Raw genomic sequence first — 19,497 nt, 5'->3', positions numbered from 1 at the left:
CAAAATATAATCAGAGGAAAAACAAAAACAGAACAACTAGATTCGATAGAAATAAAACTCTACTGGAGCAAGATATGAGAAAAGCAACAAGACCACAACAGAAATACCTACTGGCTGAAAGATATGAAAGCAAACCGAGTAAAGAACAGAAAACGAAATTGGCACAAGAAAACACTCAAGGCAACCCTAAAAATTTGCAAACTTGGAATACACGCATACTTGTTCAAAATATTCACGGCACTACATGAAACACTAATTCAAAGCCTTAAAAGACATATTAAGAAGCATACGTGCTAGAATCGATGATTAAAGGTGGTACTACACCAATACAAAAAGGAAACCGCCCCCAGCAGCAACAGGCGCATAACCTGCTTACCAATCACGTGAAAAATCTTTCGGTCTGTCTGTCTCCATATTTTCAATGTTTATCTCCTCCGGAGCTGAAAGTCACAGAGTGGCGCTAGGGGCCTAAAATTATTGGACTTTTTTATGGGTCTTTAACCGGTTAAATAGGTCAAAATTGAAAAAAAAATCGTTATACATTTTGTACATTCATCTTATTTTTTTTTAATTTTTATATGCGTGTCACGTTGTTACAGTGGTAACGTCACCAACTTTGAAAGCTTCGGTTTCGATTCTAGCTGATGGCACCTAAAAACTTTATTTTTACTTTTGAAATCACGACTCTTTAATAATATATACGAAATCTAGAAAAATTAAAATATAATATTTAAGCGTATTTTACACCCGGGCAAAGCCGGGCAAAGCCCCCCGCTAGTATATATGTATATATATATATATATATATATATATATATTTGTACCTGTAAATTTGTATATATATATATATATATATATATATATATATTTGAATATATATATACAAATATATTTATATATATTCGTATCTATGAATTTGTATATATATATATATATATATATATATATATATATATATATATATATACATGCAGATATATATGTGTGTGTGTGAGTATACAAATTTATAGATAGATAGATAGATAGATAGATAGATTGATGACTGCAACGTCTTGTCAGACGAGTGCCACTCCCTCAGGCACTGATGTTATATAGTTGATTATTATTATTATTATTATTATTATTATTATTATTATTATTATTATTATTATTATTGTTTTTGTTGTTGTTATATTGTTCGTTGTTATTGTTATATTTGTTATCGTTGTTAGGAAGTCTTATTAAAAGAGATGTTGCGTTCTGTGTTCGTGTTATGAAGAGATTCATATATATAAAATGTTCATACTTAGAAGTGTTAGTGAGGAGGTAGTGTTGAGACAGTCTTAGTGTTTACATTGTAGATATAAGATGTCGAGACATTGTGTATGTAAAGACATTTTAAACACACATGATATATAAGACATATAATTACAATTTCACTTTACCTTTTTGGTAGAATTACAACACAAAGATGACGTTTATAAAAACACATGATGGGTTTATTTCTTCTCCGACCGGTCGTGGTTTTCTTAGTCAAGAATTCAAAGTTTTACATTCTATGTTTCAAAGGTGACCGTCTCGCTTCCAAACGTTCGACTGTCCATGTCTGGACTCCAGACTGTCGTCTCTCGTCCTCAGGCTCTCTCTCAGACTCTCTCCGCTTAACTCTAATGTTTTTAACTATATCGAGAACTTCCTATTTTCCATGACGTCATACACATGTTAAAACATGTGTCTTCTTTCACGTGTTCTGGAAATGCGTGTCCAAAACTTTTTCCTTTGTTTACAAAAGGAATTTTAACCTATATTCCCAGTAACCTATATTTCCAATATGTTAAAAACATGTTTATTAAATTATCCTATAGTTGCATTCCTTTTCTTAAAACTATTTTATCTCTAAGCTAAACAATGGCTTGTTTTTACATTCTATTGGCTAATTCTCTCTCGTAATCTATTTCTAAACCTAAATTACGAGGTTCGAACTTCGTCTATTCTATTTCATTTTTTACATTTAACTAAATCTCTCTATTTTTATACTTACATGAAAAGGGGACAGCCCTTATCATGTAACACTGAACGTCCATGAGCCGAAAATGACTTTAGTCCTGCCGGCAAAATTCACACGCTCAAACAGACATGACACTGAAGACGGTTATTAGTATACATCCATATATATACATACACGCATACATACATATATACAGATACATACACATACACACATGCATATAACACACATATATGCATACATACACAATACATAATACACATACATATACATACATAAACATACACAAGACGTACAATGACATACATACATATATATATATAAATGCAAATATACATATATACACATACACACATACATATCTGTAAACATGCAAACATATATACATATATACATACACAATCCATAATACACATACATACATATACATACATACGCATACATACACATGTACATACATATAAATACACACACATATACAAATACATACGCACATATACATACATATACACATATGTACATATATGCACATATATACATACACTTACTTGCATATACATACACATACATGACTGCACTCATACACAAATATGCACATACATTTATACACATATACATGCATACATGTAAATACACACATGCATATATACGCGTACACACATGCATATATGTACATACACACACATGCATATATACACATACATACAAACAATATATATACGTATATACATACACATACATATATACATACATATACACATATACATACATATACACATAGATATACACACATATACATACACCTGTACATGAACATAAATACACCTATACATACATATATACATATAATGATGGCAGATAAATTATTACATGCTTCCAACATTTCAGGCCTACACGCGTCACAACTTTTCCATGGCTGAGGGAGTATCTATACACAGATGATGTTACAGAGTTGTAGCTTTGTACGACAGCTAAATCTCTCTCTCGGTTCAAAATGTTGACATCCAGCAACAAGCAAGAGCAAGATAGCCAGCAACAAGTCAAACTGCAGACCAGCTTAATGCGGGTACTGATCTCCCGCTTTATGTTTTTTTTTTAATCTAAGATTTGCTTCTCCTAGAGGGGTTGCCTTCACGACGGCTTACGAGAGTCCTCTCCACCCCGCATACACATGACAATAAACACATGCGTACATACAGATTACGCCAACATACGTATGCATGTGCACACACATGCAACCATAATCACGTAAAGGCACACAAATACGCACACACATACATATGCCTATACATACGTACACACACATTACATGTAAAATACACATGAAGGAACATATATATGCATATACATACATATATACAGCCTTTGAGATTTGAAAAAAAAAAATCACTCGACCGCCAGTCGAGTGTGAGAGAAAATTTACTCGCCCCAAAATATTTTTGCTCGTCCGACTTTTAAACAAAAGACATAAAGATAGATAGATAGATAGATAGATAGATAGATAGATAGATAGATAGATACATGCATACATACATACATACATACATACATACATACATACATACATACATACATACATACATAGTGTATGTATAAGAACGAGAGAATCGTTAGACTTCGTGAAAGACGTTTATCGCAAATCAGTTTGTGCGCATGCGTGAACGCCTGTTTTATTGTATGTCTCTTTCGGTCACTCTTTTGTCAAATATGTTCAAACAAAAATATGTATTGACATCAAAGTAAAAAGGAAGTAAAGAAAGAAAAGAGCGTGTGTCTATAAAACGTCGTCTTTTTCGCCGAGGCGAAACATTTTAGACGCTAATATCCATAGTGAACGAAACTCCTTATATCTAAAAACTCAGTCATGTTTTTATATATCACCTGTATTTTCCTTGCGGCAGGTAAGTCCATTGAAAAATCTATGTTATATAATTTTGAAGTTTATGTCTGCATTTTTAGAAAGATACAATTGAAAACAAAGCTTTATATCAAGATTTTAAAAAAATATTGTTTCATTTTTTATTATTATTTTTCAATAATATCGTGAAGTCTGCGTTTATGCCGGACATCCATGAATAACAAAACGGCGATTTTATTTACTTATAACTAAGAAAAGTTGCTTTCCCTATCCAGAAAAAAATAACTAAGAAATTTTAAACGAAAAGAAAAGAAACTCTGTTGTACCTTATCAAACCCGGTATTATATATATATATATATATATATATATATATATATATATATATATATATATATATATATATATATAATTTTTTTTATTTCGTTTAAGTAAAAAATTGTTAAGGTTTTCAACTTTTTTTATTTTAAAAATTAGATCATTGATGATCGAAATAGTTTGCACATTGCAGCAAGATGTGACAGTATTTACTTAAAGGAAATTATATAATATATATATATATATATATATATATATATATATATATATATATATATATATATATATATATATATATATATATATATATATGGATTTTTCATTAACCTTTACTATGATAGGGTGCAGCTAACTAAATATGATTGTATCTGTCCGTTGGGATTAACAGGAATTAGGCACTACAATGCCACATTTACTCTCTAGTTTTTCTTGAAAACTATTGGGCTGATCTGGCTCAACATTTTTACGGGTTTCGTTTAATACATAAAAAGGGATTGCTATAGGTTAGTATGAAATGTAAATTAACATAAATTTAATCCTATTTAACCATCAATTTGGCATAACTTAAAGCACTCATTCTAAGTCAAGGGGTTATAACTTTTGCTCGCTTGTAACGAGATAAAAGGGCTAATTTTGCCCGTTTTTATCGAGGTAAAAACAGCAATCAGTACATGAGTTTGCTAATATATATATATATATATATATATATATATATATATATATATATATATATATATATATATATATATATATATATATACTAGTAAACAGCCCGGCGCTGCCCGGTCGTGAAATGCGTATAAATATTATATTTTAATTCATGCCGTTTTGTATTTATTATTATAAAGCCAATTCCCTATTGATTATAATCTATAATTAAAAAAAAAAAACTATTTTATTTGAAACCACTGTCAAAAATTTTCCCCACTCTTTATCTGTGCCTAAATCAAAACATAGATTCCATGAACAAAGCTTCTTTCGTAGAACTGCACGCCTGTGGAACTCTGTTCCGTCTGCCTGCTTCCCACCTGATTACAACCTGGATGTCTTCAAGTCCAACGTAAACAAATTCCTGATGAACCTCTCCCTTAAGTAGACACTTTTATTAAATCCCCACACTAACGTACTGTACATGCAATAACTCTTATTCCTGAGTGGCTTCCGGGCCTTGATAAGTGGTGATCACCTTGTAAAAAAAAAAAAAAGTTTCCAATACTATCCGCAATTTCAGTTGTTGCTCGCATCTTTCTACAGTATCATTGTAGGGGCTCGACTGAACTCCAATCCCTACCCCTCTCTTGTAAAATATTCACCGCAAAAACTCATCTACAGCGGTAGCTTTGCGCACTTTTTGTGTCTTGACAATGTAAAAGGTACGAAACCGAATTCCTGTCGTTACATCATCAAAACATTCACGTCAAGATCTCGCCCAGCCACAATCACAGCGATAAACTGTCATTTCTCGTCTTTGCCAAAAAAAAACAAAAAAACAAACATATCTTCCATGAACAACGTTTATTTCTTAAAGCCACCATTCACCGATGCATCTGTGCTGGTGCATCTACCACTAGTCTCTCCCTCTTGGATAGGGTCCAAAAAGAGTCTTCAATCTAATAGATCCCACTTCGTCAACTAAGTTCCAACCCCTGTATCATCGCCGCAATGTTGCATCCCTATGCTTGTATTCTAATGGAATCTGCTCTGATGAACTCGTTGCACTTGCGCCCCCTCAACGTACATATATCCGACAAAGCCTGCTTACCAACAAAATCACATCCCTTCACTATTGAGGTCCCTAAATTGCAGAAAGCTTTCCACTCTAATAGTTTATTCCCTCGAACAGTTTAACTTTGTAATTCCCTTCCTGCTACCTGCTTCTATAGCTGATATGCAAAAGTTTAAATGTAACGTAAACTAACATTAATCTTTCCTACACATGGTCCCAAATAATAGCCCCTTGCGTCCGAATGGCGATATGCCTTGTTTGGGGTGAACGTGAATAAAAAAAAATACCCCATCTGTAAGACAAAATACCACTTGGTTGCTTCCCAACAGACTATAACATGGTCGTCTTCAAGTAATTAAGTACTTGTAGAGCCATCCTCTTGGATAATAAATTGCACTAAGTAATAGTTTCGCCATTCCACTCACTGATTCTAATCTTTCTTCGGCGGCGTTTATCGTTCAATTGAAAATCTCTTTAATCCTAATCCTCTAGTACCTTCGGAACCTTGATTAATTGTGACCCATTATTATAAAGAAATTATGTGGAATCTTAGTGACAGCAAGTCTCCCCAGTTTTCTCATGCTCGTTTGATCATCATTACAACTTACTTTCTTCTCTTGCATTGGCTGTTCATCATTGAGTTCTTGCTATTATGTTTCTGGGATTTTTTTTAGATGAGGATTAAGCATTTCTATCATTCGGATTATTTGGACTACTGTTCTCATCTTAAATGATATTCTCACAACGTTTCCGTCGATGTAACCTCCGACATTCTTCACGTATATCTTATCGAACTCGGGAATCTTTCTGTCGAAATCGGAAATCTGCATTTTGAATGGAACCCTTTAATCAATCGACGACGGTAGCATATACTCGTTCTGTCAGTCATGGCCAAGTTGAAATCTTAAGTAATTCGCAATTGTATTCTTAGTATCACTCGCACTAAGGAGTTTTTGATTATAGTGAACAATGACTTCGGCTGAGATTTTAGTGACAATAAGCTTCCCAGGATTTAAATCCTCCTTATAATTGCCAATTCGAAGTCTGGGTGGTGCTTTATCTTCTTATCCTTGGGTGTTTTAAATTATTGATAAACGGTGACTCATCAGTAAAAATATATATTTCTATGATTATAAAAAAAAAAATAAAAGGAAACCGACACATTTTAGGAATTATATTAAATATTCTTTGTTATTTTTTTATATTTTGTCAAGCTTTTAACGTTTGCCTGGCTCAGTTTGCGACGAACCCATGTAACTCTCCAGGATTAAAGTCTGAGTTTCTGGTCGACCCAACAAGCTGTTCGAGCTTCATCAGGTGTGTTGGTAAGATCCCACAAAGAATGGTTTGTGCTCCGGGCACCTTGTTCAACACTCGCATTTCTATGTGCGATCACCCGAAAAATGTGGACTGTAACACGTTTAACCGACCTACCATGCCGACGACGACGACAACACCAGCAATGCCAAATCCAACAATGTTTCCCACTGTACCAACCAACAATGCCAAAATGGTGGAGCAATGTGAGTTTTGACATTTTTTATGTATTTCAAATATCTATTAATACACTTATGAATGACGTTGGTTCATTCTAGTGGGTTGAGGGTTGGGGATGCTTTAGTTTTACTACATTTTACTAAATCAAATAGCGGCTTCCCCTCGAAGCTTATTTTTATTTACTATATATATATATATATATATATATATATATATATATATATATATATATATATATTGTTATTTGACTCGATTGGATTCACGTACTTCATAACTCAACTTCTCTTTATTATTTTCTAATCACTTCTTCGATCATACTTTTACTACCTAACTTTTAAATTTTTCCTTAATTTTTTTTTTCTTTAAACAGAAGGTCGAAATTCTTTTATTTACAATTTTCAAAATTTTCAAATTCATGCAAAGTAGTATTTTTTTTATTTTTATTTTTCATATTTTTCTCCTCTGACGAGAAGAGATTATTTTTATATTTTTTGTTTTCATTTGCTGATTTAATATTATTAATTTTATTTTCATCATTTCAATTTTACTCTCTATAATATCGAGCATCTCTTTATAACTATAGGATTAATATAAAATATTTGTAGTATTCAACGCACACACACACACGCGCACACACGCACACACATACATACATGCATACATACATACATACTTATGCACTTTTGATATTAACTTTGGTCAAAATTGGACCGTTCCTTATTTTATCGGATTTTTTCGATAATCGGTTTTCGATATTTAAACCTATCTAAGAACACACCCAGACACATAATGTGCATTTGTGTGAAATTTTTAAAAAATCAGATCAACCGTTTGGAATTTCGAACGAAACGAACTTACACACACATACACACACACACACAGAGATGCGCACACGCACAATAGATACCCGACTTGAATGAGAATGAACGAATGTAATCGAAATAGATGAAATGGCCTATATTTTCAATTAAATTGATTGATTGACTGCTCTAGTCGGACACCCACCTCAGTGCACCGAGAGGAAGATTCATATGCCTCTTTACAGTTACTTAGTCCACGATACATTCTAGTCTACATTGCACTGTAGAGAACCTAGTGTTGATTTTATTAAATCATTTTATATAAAGGTTTGAATTCAAGTTTAAAATGCAAAAGTCAAGTATCATGGTCCAATTGTGCTCCTAATAGAAACCTTTGTTTAGAACGCACATCTGCTTTATCAAAAGAGCCTGCTTTTGATGTTATGCGCCGGCCTCTCTTGTGAAAGAAGTAAAGCTTCTCAAATGCATATGAGATGCTTTGTATCAAAATCAAACTTATATTTCTTTCATTGGGTTTTTTCTGATTACCGATACTAATAGGAGGCATTCCTGTCTATGGAAGAACACTCCAACGTACATGAAAGAAATTTGCATGAAATTTAAAAAAAATCAGTTCAGCCGTTTCGGAATCAATAAGGAACTAACTCAAACATACAGATAAAGTGCATTTTATATAAGTATAGATATGATGACGGCAGCATACAGAAAAAATGGATATACAGAAACACGAAAACAAATCAGTGATGGGCCGCACGATGGCTTTTAAGCCCTGCCAAACTCTGGCATTCTTTGGCACACATTGTGCAGACATGTGCGCCACTAGCAGCACGTTCTTGATGGTCACTTGTATGTATAATCAAATGCCTCTTCAAACCACCTGCTGTTTTGCACGTCCGCCCGCAGTTGACACAGGTTAGATCTGGCAACACAAGACTGCTTTGTGGCCCACTGCGCTGATGAGTAGTCTGGTGGCTTATCAGCCCAGCTCTGCTCAGACATAATCTTCCGCACGCCTCACACTCCAAATCAATTTGGCGCCCCAGCCCATCCACTGCTCCTTTCACCCTCCCTTTCCGGATATTACGTTTCAGCCGCTTATACTGGGTTCGATCAGCCTCAAACTTGCCCACACCTCCCCGCAAGGTCCTTTTCTACTCTCCACGATCCAAAGCAAGACTCTCCCAGGTTCTTTCATCTATCTCACATTTTTTTAAGGTGGACCTCAAACAATCTTTGAATCTCATTTTAAGCTTTTGAGCCAGACGTCTTCCCTCGGCGAACTCGCCATAAAGGAGTTGTTTGGGGAGTCGACTGTCTGATATCCTCACCACATGTCCACTCCATCTCAGTCTATGTTTGATAATATGAGCTTCAATGCTTAGACATTGGGTCCGTTCAAGAACGTCAACATTACTGACATACATCTGCCAATCCACACCTAAGATTCGCCGTAGGCACAGCTGGTGAAACCGCTCGAGACGTCTCAAATGCTTCCGGTATGTTGTCCAAGTCTCACAGGCATAGAGAAGAGCAGAGAGAACGCATGCGGCATAAACCTTAATCTTTATTGGTAGCGATAAGTATAGATATACATATATGCATATTAGCAGGAGACTCGACGTTACCCGGAATTGAATTATAATTAACGAATGTTTCACACTTCCATATTTTTATTGTCATCGAAATTAGTGAAATCGCCCATTTTCCAATCAAATCGATTGATTGCCTGCTCTAGTCGGGGACCTTTCGCGGTGCACCGGGAGGAAGCTTCACATGTCTCCCCGCAGCGATCAAGACAAAGTTTGTTTGTTTGTTTTTTTTTTGCGTTGTGCAGTTGCTGATCTTACTTTTATGTTTACTTCTATCGGCGTTCATGATTGGCCGTGATCCTTTTGTGGTTGTTGACACTCTGTTTAACTGAAAACAAATTCATGCATGGAAACACAATTGAACTTTCAAAGGCTTTATTTAGAGAGTGGCAGTTTGCTCATTAAGGGGAGAAACTAATATGACTGGTTAGCTAATTAATTATTTGTTTACTTATTTCCACCGACAGAGTCTCGAGACAACATTCACTTAGATTTCTACATTGTCGAGCGTATATTTTTTGTACCGCTCCCAATAATGAACTGATTAAAAACTTTGTTCTGTCCTCCTAACACGTGACGTAAACCCTATGTCATATCATTCGACACCTGCATTTTTAACGCGTTTTGTCTAAGGATATGACCTTTGACCACGACCCCGCCTCATTTACGCCACCTGAAGATGGTATATTATTGCCGCCAGGTTATGATAACATGTACTAATGTAACCCTCGCCAAAATTCATGCTAGTTAACATAATCGCTGCTTATTAACGTAGGGCCCCGATGCATAACAATTTTTAATTTGACAACTTATCTCATATGTTAAGAAATCATTTTTAATCTTATCTCAGAACATAAAGCTAAACTAATGACTCTAGGTTCCCTACTTTATGAACTTCCACGAAGCCCTCTTGCGGAGCCAGAGTGAAGAACAATATCCGACTAGATATTTATGCGGAATAGGGATTGCATTATCGTTAGCATATTCCAAGCAGGTTATGTAAACTGTTGGAAAGTGCCGAAATGTTTAGCAAATGAAATCACAGCAGTCGACAATTGGCAAATGATATCATTTGTTTATTAAATTTTTTACGGTACTTTTTGTTTATTATATTGATAGGTTAAAATACAGAATAGTTAAAATGTCTCACTCCCATACTCAGAATGGCTTTCTAAATAGTAACGTAAGAACCTTTTTTATTGAAATTATCATAGGATGACTATTTTCGACTATAATTATAATTTTGGACGACTACCGTTTTAAACACTGACCATGTGTCGAAATTATCTTACCGATGAGTAAGAGGGGGGAAGATGTTTAAGGCTGGCAAAGAAACGACGTCGTGTCTTACAAGCAATCTTTTTTGTAACTGTAATAATGTAGACGAATTTAACACAGGCTGTCTGCCTGAAAACCAAAGAAAACTATCAAAGAGTGCAGCACATCTTATACAGCAATGCCTCATTTAGCGAGATTTGACGAGTCTAGACTGTCTATATAACACGTAAAATCCGGGTTTTGAGCAACAGAAAAATGGTCTAGCATCGTCCAGAGAGACCCAGGTTCCAATTCTAACTTATCACTAGGGCTATGACAACAGCATATTCTTTTCCTTGTTTAGACTCTCATGTATATATCTATTGATATATTATATGTTTTTATGCAGAGTGATGTGGTTCTCGGTTGATTAATTGTGTCTGTGTCGGATATATACTCGAGAGTAAAAACAATGAAAAGAATATGCTGTTGTCCTAGCCCTAGTTATCACACATCATTTTCGGTAAAAAAAATGTTTTTATTGGCACCTTTAAAATTGACACGCTTTTTCTCGAAAAGAAAAGCACGAAGATTTTCCGGCGATTTACGTGATCTGCTCGTAATATGCTGGCAATAACGAGCTCCCTGTTCATAAGTACCCTCGACTAATTATATTCTCAAAGATTCTACGTATATTGGTTTCGCAGCCTCTCTCATGCGATGTAATCTTAAAGTTCAATCTGGATGTTTCTTTGTTGCTTTTTTACCTCTAGATTACGAACACTGGTACAAGTTTTACTGTTCTGCGTACGGATCGAACAATGTGATCCGATGGCCACACCCTAACGATTGCAGTCGCTTCTACGAGTGCCGCCTTCAACAACTCACCGCTGTCCGTTGTCCAACATTCCCCCAGCAAATGCTATACAATGGCACATTGCAAAACTGCGACCTACCACAACGGGTTCGATGCGAAAACTCGCCCCCGTTCGGGAATCATTTTGGTAAGCATAAAAAAGTTTATTTATTTATTTATTTATTTATTTATTTATATCACTAGACCACCCGTTACCCGTTGGGTCAGTATTTGTTAGATAAACTATTGTTTAACTTTGATATTTGTTGATAATCATATTTTATAAGGATACAAACTTAAAATGTTTTACAAAGTCAGAATACATTGCGATGTTATAATAGACGTTCTATTCTCCCTCTTACCTCAACGCCCCTTCCACTCTCTTAATTATTTCCATCATTCCATTACAAAGTCAAAAGTTTTCATTGAGTCAGAATACATTGTGTTGTCTCCCTTCTGATATCACAGTTATAATACACGGTGATGTCATAATAGACCCTTTTTCTCACTCTCCTTTCTCTCTCCCAACTCTTTCTCTTCTGCTCTTTCTTTCTTTCTCTCTCTCTCTCTCTCTCTCTCTCATTTTCTTTTTCTTATTTACATCCTTCCATTGCACTCATCACTTCTTTTATTATTCGCCATTTATTTATTATTTATTTATTAGCTTTTCCTTCCACAAACTTAAACATGTGACAAACAAACAAAATACTCGTAACAAAGATCATCATCATCATCATCATCATCATCATTCGTAGACAAGAGATTATCTGGTGTTGTTTATGTAGTTGAGCATCATTCATTCATTTCATATGAGTCAAATGATTTTAGTTGGCATTTGTTTCCCTGATATCTTTCTAGTCAGAAATATTTCTAGAAAGACAGTGAGTACTTATAGGAAGGGCCATATGAAGGTTGCCAATATTTCTAAGTGAAAATGTTTCAGTGGAACGAACTCGAAATTCGAAAGTGGCACACTCAAGTTATTAGTCCGTGTCGTTACCCACTTAGTCCCTGTCATCTGCCTGTATCTGATGTCGCATATCTAACAAAAAAGTAAATAAAATATCAAATAACATATAGCAGTATATAAAACAAATAAAATACTAACTAGCTTTGGTGTTGTGGAAGGTCATGTTTGTGATGTTCTTGACGTATGACCAAACGGAGTAGTCCAGCAGGTTCAGGTCGGGGAAAAGGGGGAGCCAGTGAGAGGAGAGTACAAAGTCGTAGCATCCTTCTGAAGCCAAACCTGAGTCTCTTTGGACTTGTGGGCCGGCGCCGAGTCTTCTGCCACACCCAGGGTCCGCCAGCGACCACCTACTTGCACCAGGGGATCACCACACCCTTCAGCACATCCAGGTAAACTTTGGTGTTTACTTCCAAGGTATGAGGTGGCATGATGCTGCCCTCACTTTAAACCACACCAACGACCATAACCGTGGCCGAAAACTTCGTTGAGCTGTTCCCTCCAGCATTGAAAATCCGGATTTGCATTTTGGGTGTTCTAGCAATAGTCCTGTTGTCATAAGTTTGATCGGTAGGGAGCATGAGTTGTACAGCGGCGCATCTCCGATCTCGCTTGTTAAATATTGTGTCACTTTCACACATGATAGAAGGCTTCTATCGCTCTTGGGATTTGTACACAACTGGCCAACTACTAGATGGTTTGCAATAAAAAAAGAAAACCCGGTTTTCATCAAACGGAAATGGAATCATGTTATCTTTTCTATGGTTACAATTTTATCGTTCTACCCGGGAAAAATGTAACATATATGTCTATCTCTTTATATCACTCTTTCTATCTTTCTCTTTCCACCTCCTTCTCCACGGCTCCTATTTCTTCTCTGCTTATCACAATTTCTCTCTGGACATACACACAAACAATTTTCCTTTATATAGATTCATCGAAGAATGAGTGGAGTAAGGGAAGTGACTCTTTGATTTAAAAACATCAGTTACTTTCCTTTAGTAAATAAAATGTCTGAATAAAAATGACTGAAATCCAAGCCCGCTTTACAAAACCTATGTCAATTGACCTCCTCCCTAAGTACGATTTTAAATTATTATTCATCCAAGACAAAATATATCAACTTTGTTAGTGTTTATTTTGTAGATTTTAAGTTTTAGCTGAACACGCACACAGCGCGCACACACCTACACCCAAATACACGTACAAATGTTATTTATATAAAAGATTACTTGATAGTTACTTTTGGTGGGGTTGAGGAGTGCAACTCTGTATTTAAATATTTTATTCTCTAATATGCATTTTTCTCAATTCCTCTTTGCAATAACATAACATATTTACTGAAAAGATTGCGAAATAATTGCTTTCAATATTAACTTAATTTTTAACCTGCATCATTATGACTAAATTTTACTAATTTAATTTAATAACCTTACTTTATTAGAGCGATACTGACTTATTTCCCATGAAAATATTTTCACGGTACAATTTTTATGACCAAGTATTATTTTCCCTTTCATCTCAAATCTTAACGTAATTCAGTTATAAAATCAATATATATATATATATATATATATATATATATATATATATATATATATATAGCTGAACGTCTGTGTGTGTGTGTGTGTGTGTGTGTGTGTGTGTGTGTGTGTGTGTGTGTGTGTGTGTGTGTCTGGTCACGAATAGGCTCCTATATGGTTGACTATTATAGAAAACTAATCACATATAATGATAGAAGATGTATCGAGACACAGGAATGGGTATGTTTGATCTGGCATAATTATGATTCATTAAAATTGTGGGGTCTGCGTACGCACCTGGTCCACAAAGTATGGAAATAAAAAATTAAAAAATTAAAAAAGACGTTTACAAGTGTTTTTGATATAGATGTACATAATAATACTTTGATAAGTATGTTTTAACTTAAATAGGGATGGTATAATAAAATTGTGGGGCCTGCGTTCGCGCCTGGCCTCCATAGAATAGAAATAGACACAAGCTTTAATAAAGACTTTTCATATCTATCTGCGTAAGTATACCTTGATAATTATATTTCAGTTTGAAGAAATATGGTATAATAAAATTATGGGGTTTTCGTTCGTGCCTGACCTCCATAGAATGGAAATATCTCATAAAGTTTAGCAAGATATAATATATTAATAATAATATAGATCCACAGAATATTGTGATAAGTGTTTCAGTGTGAACAGGTATGGTATAATAAATTATGGGGTTTATCTATTTTTTTTTTTTACTTTCATCATATTTTGCTTTGGTTTTGATACCCCCAAATTCGAAGCTATCTCTTTACAACCCTTCCTTTTCATAACGTATCATACTTTCATAAATCAGAGTCTATTTTCTGTAGGCTGTTTTTGAACCCAGTCAACAACGGGTAATTTTGCTAGTATATATATATATATTTATATATATATATATATATATATATATATATATATATATATATATATATATATATATATATATATATATATATATACCCTCCACTAGATCAATCAAAATAAATGAGATTTTACTTTTTAGGCGAGTATATGTAAACAAAACTCATGGTAAAAAGATGAAAAGAAATAATTATTTTAGAATTTAGAGTGAGGGTTAATTTAATATATAAATTTAACGTAAATTGATCCGTCATTTCCAGGACATTCTAACTATTTAGTGCAGTTAATCAAATTTGTTTCGGCTTTTCAGCTATGGTGGGTAAATTCTGTGCGTTTTGAACAATTATATATGGTTTAACGACCATAGCTTAATGATAAACAAATTTGATTAATTTCTTAAATGTGTAAAAAAAAAAAATAGTCTGGATCATTTTCCTTAAATTTATACACGCAACTGACACTACACTCTCGATTTTGAAACAATTTGTTTGTTTGATTTTGTTTTTATTTTTTTATTTGTGCATTTGTTTGCGTTTTTTATTGCGTTTCTCCAAATTTTTACAGGATGAGATAACCGCGTAAAAAAGTAGAATCTTATTTGAGAGGAGGTGTATACTGTGGAGGATATTAATTTACAAATTGATCTAAATATTATTTTGATCTTCTTTTCTTTTTGTTCTTTAATGTCTATTTTGTCAATCTCCTTTTTAAAGAAGACGAAATGAAAATTCTGTCCTAGTTTCTAGACTTTCCGTTTTGATCTATTTTTCAGAGTTTTCTTGAAGTCCCTTAAAAAGCGATACACGTTTCGGGTCTCTCTTCTTCCTGCAACGTTTACCTCCAGCCTGAAACATATCCTGAATCCCAGTCTGGTCGTCATCCCTCAAAACAAAAACAATAAACCTGAATCCATACAAGATCGCTTCTCCCTTAGTAAAGACAACATCAAAAATCTATAGAGCACAAGCAGGGGCGGATTCGTGTTAGTAAAATTTTGTCCCAGGAAAACCTTTCTTTTGACCGGCGTTCATCGGGAGAGTATCGTCAGAATCTAATCGATATCAAACTGAAATGTAACGAAGTAACAATAAAACGCATAAGTAAAAGAAAAATTACTTTTCATTAGAATGTATAATGATAAATAATATCTCAGCGATTAATGCCGTATATAAACCTTTTTTTTATTAACTCCAACGACATATACTGTTTCGAAAATCGATAGCGTAACTTTAGGATTATATTCCACATTATGCTTCCGAATTTTTTAGATAAGGATTGATAATTTGTATTATTTGAATTGCTCAGACTACTGTTCTCATCTTCAGTGCTATTCTCAATAAATCAGCCGATGTAACCCCTGACCTTCTTCAGATGTATCTTGTCGAATTCGGAAATCTGCACGGAATTTTTAACAGAACCCTTTATTTAATCCATGGAGTAGCATGCACTCGTCACGTGATCTATGACCGGATAGGAGTCTTAAGTAATTAGCAATTCCATTACTATTGTCTGTACTGAGGATTGAACCTTCAATTTACGGTAGAGTCTCACTTAGAACATATTATTATTTAGTACTTTATTTGTTACGTCACTTGCGAACATTCCAGTATGAATTTTGGTAGTTTTAAACCTATTCTTGTTTTTATATGTGTAATCTTAGTGCTTATCAGATTTTATACTGAAACTATCTGTAAGGACCAATCGCGTAACAAAAAAGTACTCGGTAAAAATCAGATGTAAGTGATGCTCTTCTGGAGGTTGAAGGTTTAATCCTCATTACCAGCGATACTAAAAATACAATTGTGAATTACTTGAGCCTTCTATCATATATATATATATATATATATATATATATATATATATATATATATATATATATATATATATATTTATATATATACTTTTCAAAATGTGAGCTATTATATATAATAAATTCCACAGAGAAACAACGTCGCAGCCCACAAGAGCCATGACAGTCAACGAACCGGAAGTCCAAGGCTCGAGTTTCGCCTTTATTTGAGCTCATCAGTTAGACACATCCGAACTCAGGTTCGGGTTCCGAATCCTGAGTTCGGATATGTCTAACTGATGAGCCCAAATGAAGGCAAAACTCGAATCTTGGACTTCTAGCTCGTTGACTGTCATGGTTCTTGTTGGCTGGGGAATTTATTATTATTATTATTATTATTATTATTATTATTATTATTATTATTATTATTATATATATATATATATATATATATATATAATCAACAACGACGATATAAATATTTCATCATTTTTATTATCTCTATTATTTCGTTTAATAAAGTAATATATAGGTTTGGGGGAGGGGTTTTGTGTAATTAATCGAATGTATAGCGTTTGGTGTTATGAAATTTAATATATGCTGTTTTAATCAAGCAATGTATCATTTTCCCATCATAATTGAAAAAATACTAGTCCAATTAATTGTATATAATAAATCGTTTATGCCTTTGTATCAAATATCCCAAAAAGGGTTGACATGCCGTAAATTTGACAAACCAAACCAACCCAGTAATCTTTACGATATGCATTGTATTTCGACATTCAATAAATATTCACAGGTTGATGTACCGTTAAAGAAATGAACCAAGACAATCAATGAATCGTTTACCATATTCGTTACGGTTCGACATAAAATAATTTTTAAAGGGTTAAAATGTCATAAGAAACACAAATCATAAAGGAACCTTTTCGCTAAACCAAACCCAACATGTTACTTCTCTTGTCCTTCATTTTGTTTGCCGCGCTCGTTGCTTGTTGTCACATGTTCTTTGTAAAAAAATGGATCATCAACCAATAGCCATTATAAAAAAAAAGGGGGTGCTTATACATTTATCGTGCCCGCTATTTTTCAAGTTAAGTATTTTCAAGTTATATTCAAATTTTACGATATCGTTGTTTATTAAATCTTTAGGTGAAAGTACAGAATAGTTACAACACACCCTCCCCTCTCCATGTTAAGAATGTTTTTGTTTTTTTTTAATAATAACGTTATTATTTCAGCGCGGTATAATAAGTGCATAAGTACCCAAAAAGTAAGTTTTTTTTTTAATGAGGATTGATTATTCGCATTTTTTTTTATTTGATTCTCGTTTTGAGTCTCAGTTTTACAATCTTTTTTTATATATATGTAGCGTCGGACATTTTTCGGGTGTATCTGGTCTAACTCGGGAATCATTTTTTCGAACTCAGAAATCTGCACAGAATTTTGAAGAGAACCCTTTATTTAATCCACGGGATTAACATGTTCTCATTCCTTCAGCCATGATCGAGTAGAACTCCAAAGTAACTTGCAATTGAATTTTGAGTGTCGCCCGCACTGAGAATTGAACCCTCAACCTTCAGAAGTGTGTAAATTACAACTGAATTTACCAAGTACTTTATCCACTACGCCACGGGTCTTATCGAGTTGGGCAAGATACACATAAAGAAGCTCGGAGGTTACATCCACCAAAACGTTGTGAAAGCAGCAATCAAGATGACAACTGTAGTCTAAAAGAAATCCAAATAATATGAATTCCATAAATGTACAAAAAAATGAGGAAATATTTCTACCTATTCTCCATTTTAGCTATTTTTTCAATCCTAACTGCGTGTCTTCGTATTATTTATTCGATAGAAAAATGTGAGCATGTAAAGTAATATTGTTAAAATTAAACTTAGAAAAGTAAAAAGACTAGTTATTAAAACGGATAATGATATTCTAGTAAAAAATATAATAAATTTATAAATTTAAAATATTCCAACATTAAGATTTTTTTTAATTCAATTTAACATTATATAATCAATTCTTAATGCTGCAATATTTTAAATTATACATTTATTATATTTTACTAGAATATATTGTCTTTTTCTTTTCCAGTTTTTACAACTAGTCCTTTTATTTTCCAGGTTTAAGCTTAACCATATTACTTTTCATGCTCGCGTTTTTCTATGTAATCCATGATTTTTAAATTGACTAAATAAAAAAAATCAAACAAAAGACGTAATTAAGTAAAGAAATAGTCAGCAGTCAGTTTTGGTCAGCGAGCCAAGGCGAAAGGTCGGCTAGCGACGGTGAATTATCAGCAACAGTACAACTAATCAACAGATGGAGACAGCAGGGAATTATTGGCGATTGTAGTAACTGATTCGACGTAATCGTGGCGACGGGACGAACAACGCGGGCGCGCAACGAATGAAAACATTGCAA

General features: G+C 33.9%; 1 protein-coding gene across 1 annotated transcript in view; it reads left to right on the top strand.

Moving 5' to 3' along the window:
- The first annotated feature begins 3,850 nt into the window (after positions 1 to 3,850).
- The window catches only part of LOC145283319 (uncharacterized), a 33,938-nt gene continuing 18,291 nt past the window's right edge, over positions 3,851 to 19,497 (top strand). The window contains exons 1-3 of the mRNA XM_080132272.1: positions 3,851 to 3,887; positions 7,101 to 7,409; positions 11,824 to 12,054. Coding sequence (XP_079988398.1) covers positions 3,851 to 3,887; positions 7,101 to 7,409; positions 11,824 to 12,054 — 577 coding nt within the window. The remainder of the gene's footprint in view (positions 3,888 to 7,100; positions 7,410 to 11,823; positions 12,055 to 19,497) is intronic.

Source organism: Euprymna scolopes, chromosome 1, assembly GCF_053919585.1.
Source record: "Euprymna scolopes isolate OS-2025 chromosome 1, ASM5391958v1, whole genome shotgun sequence".
Classification (NCBI taxonomy): domain Eukaryota; kingdom Metazoa; phylum Mollusca; class Cephalopoda; order Sepiida; family Sepiolidae; genus Euprymna; species Euprymna scolopes.
Note: the sequence above shows the minus strand (reverse complement) of the source record. Positions and strands in the feature narration are given on the sequence as shown.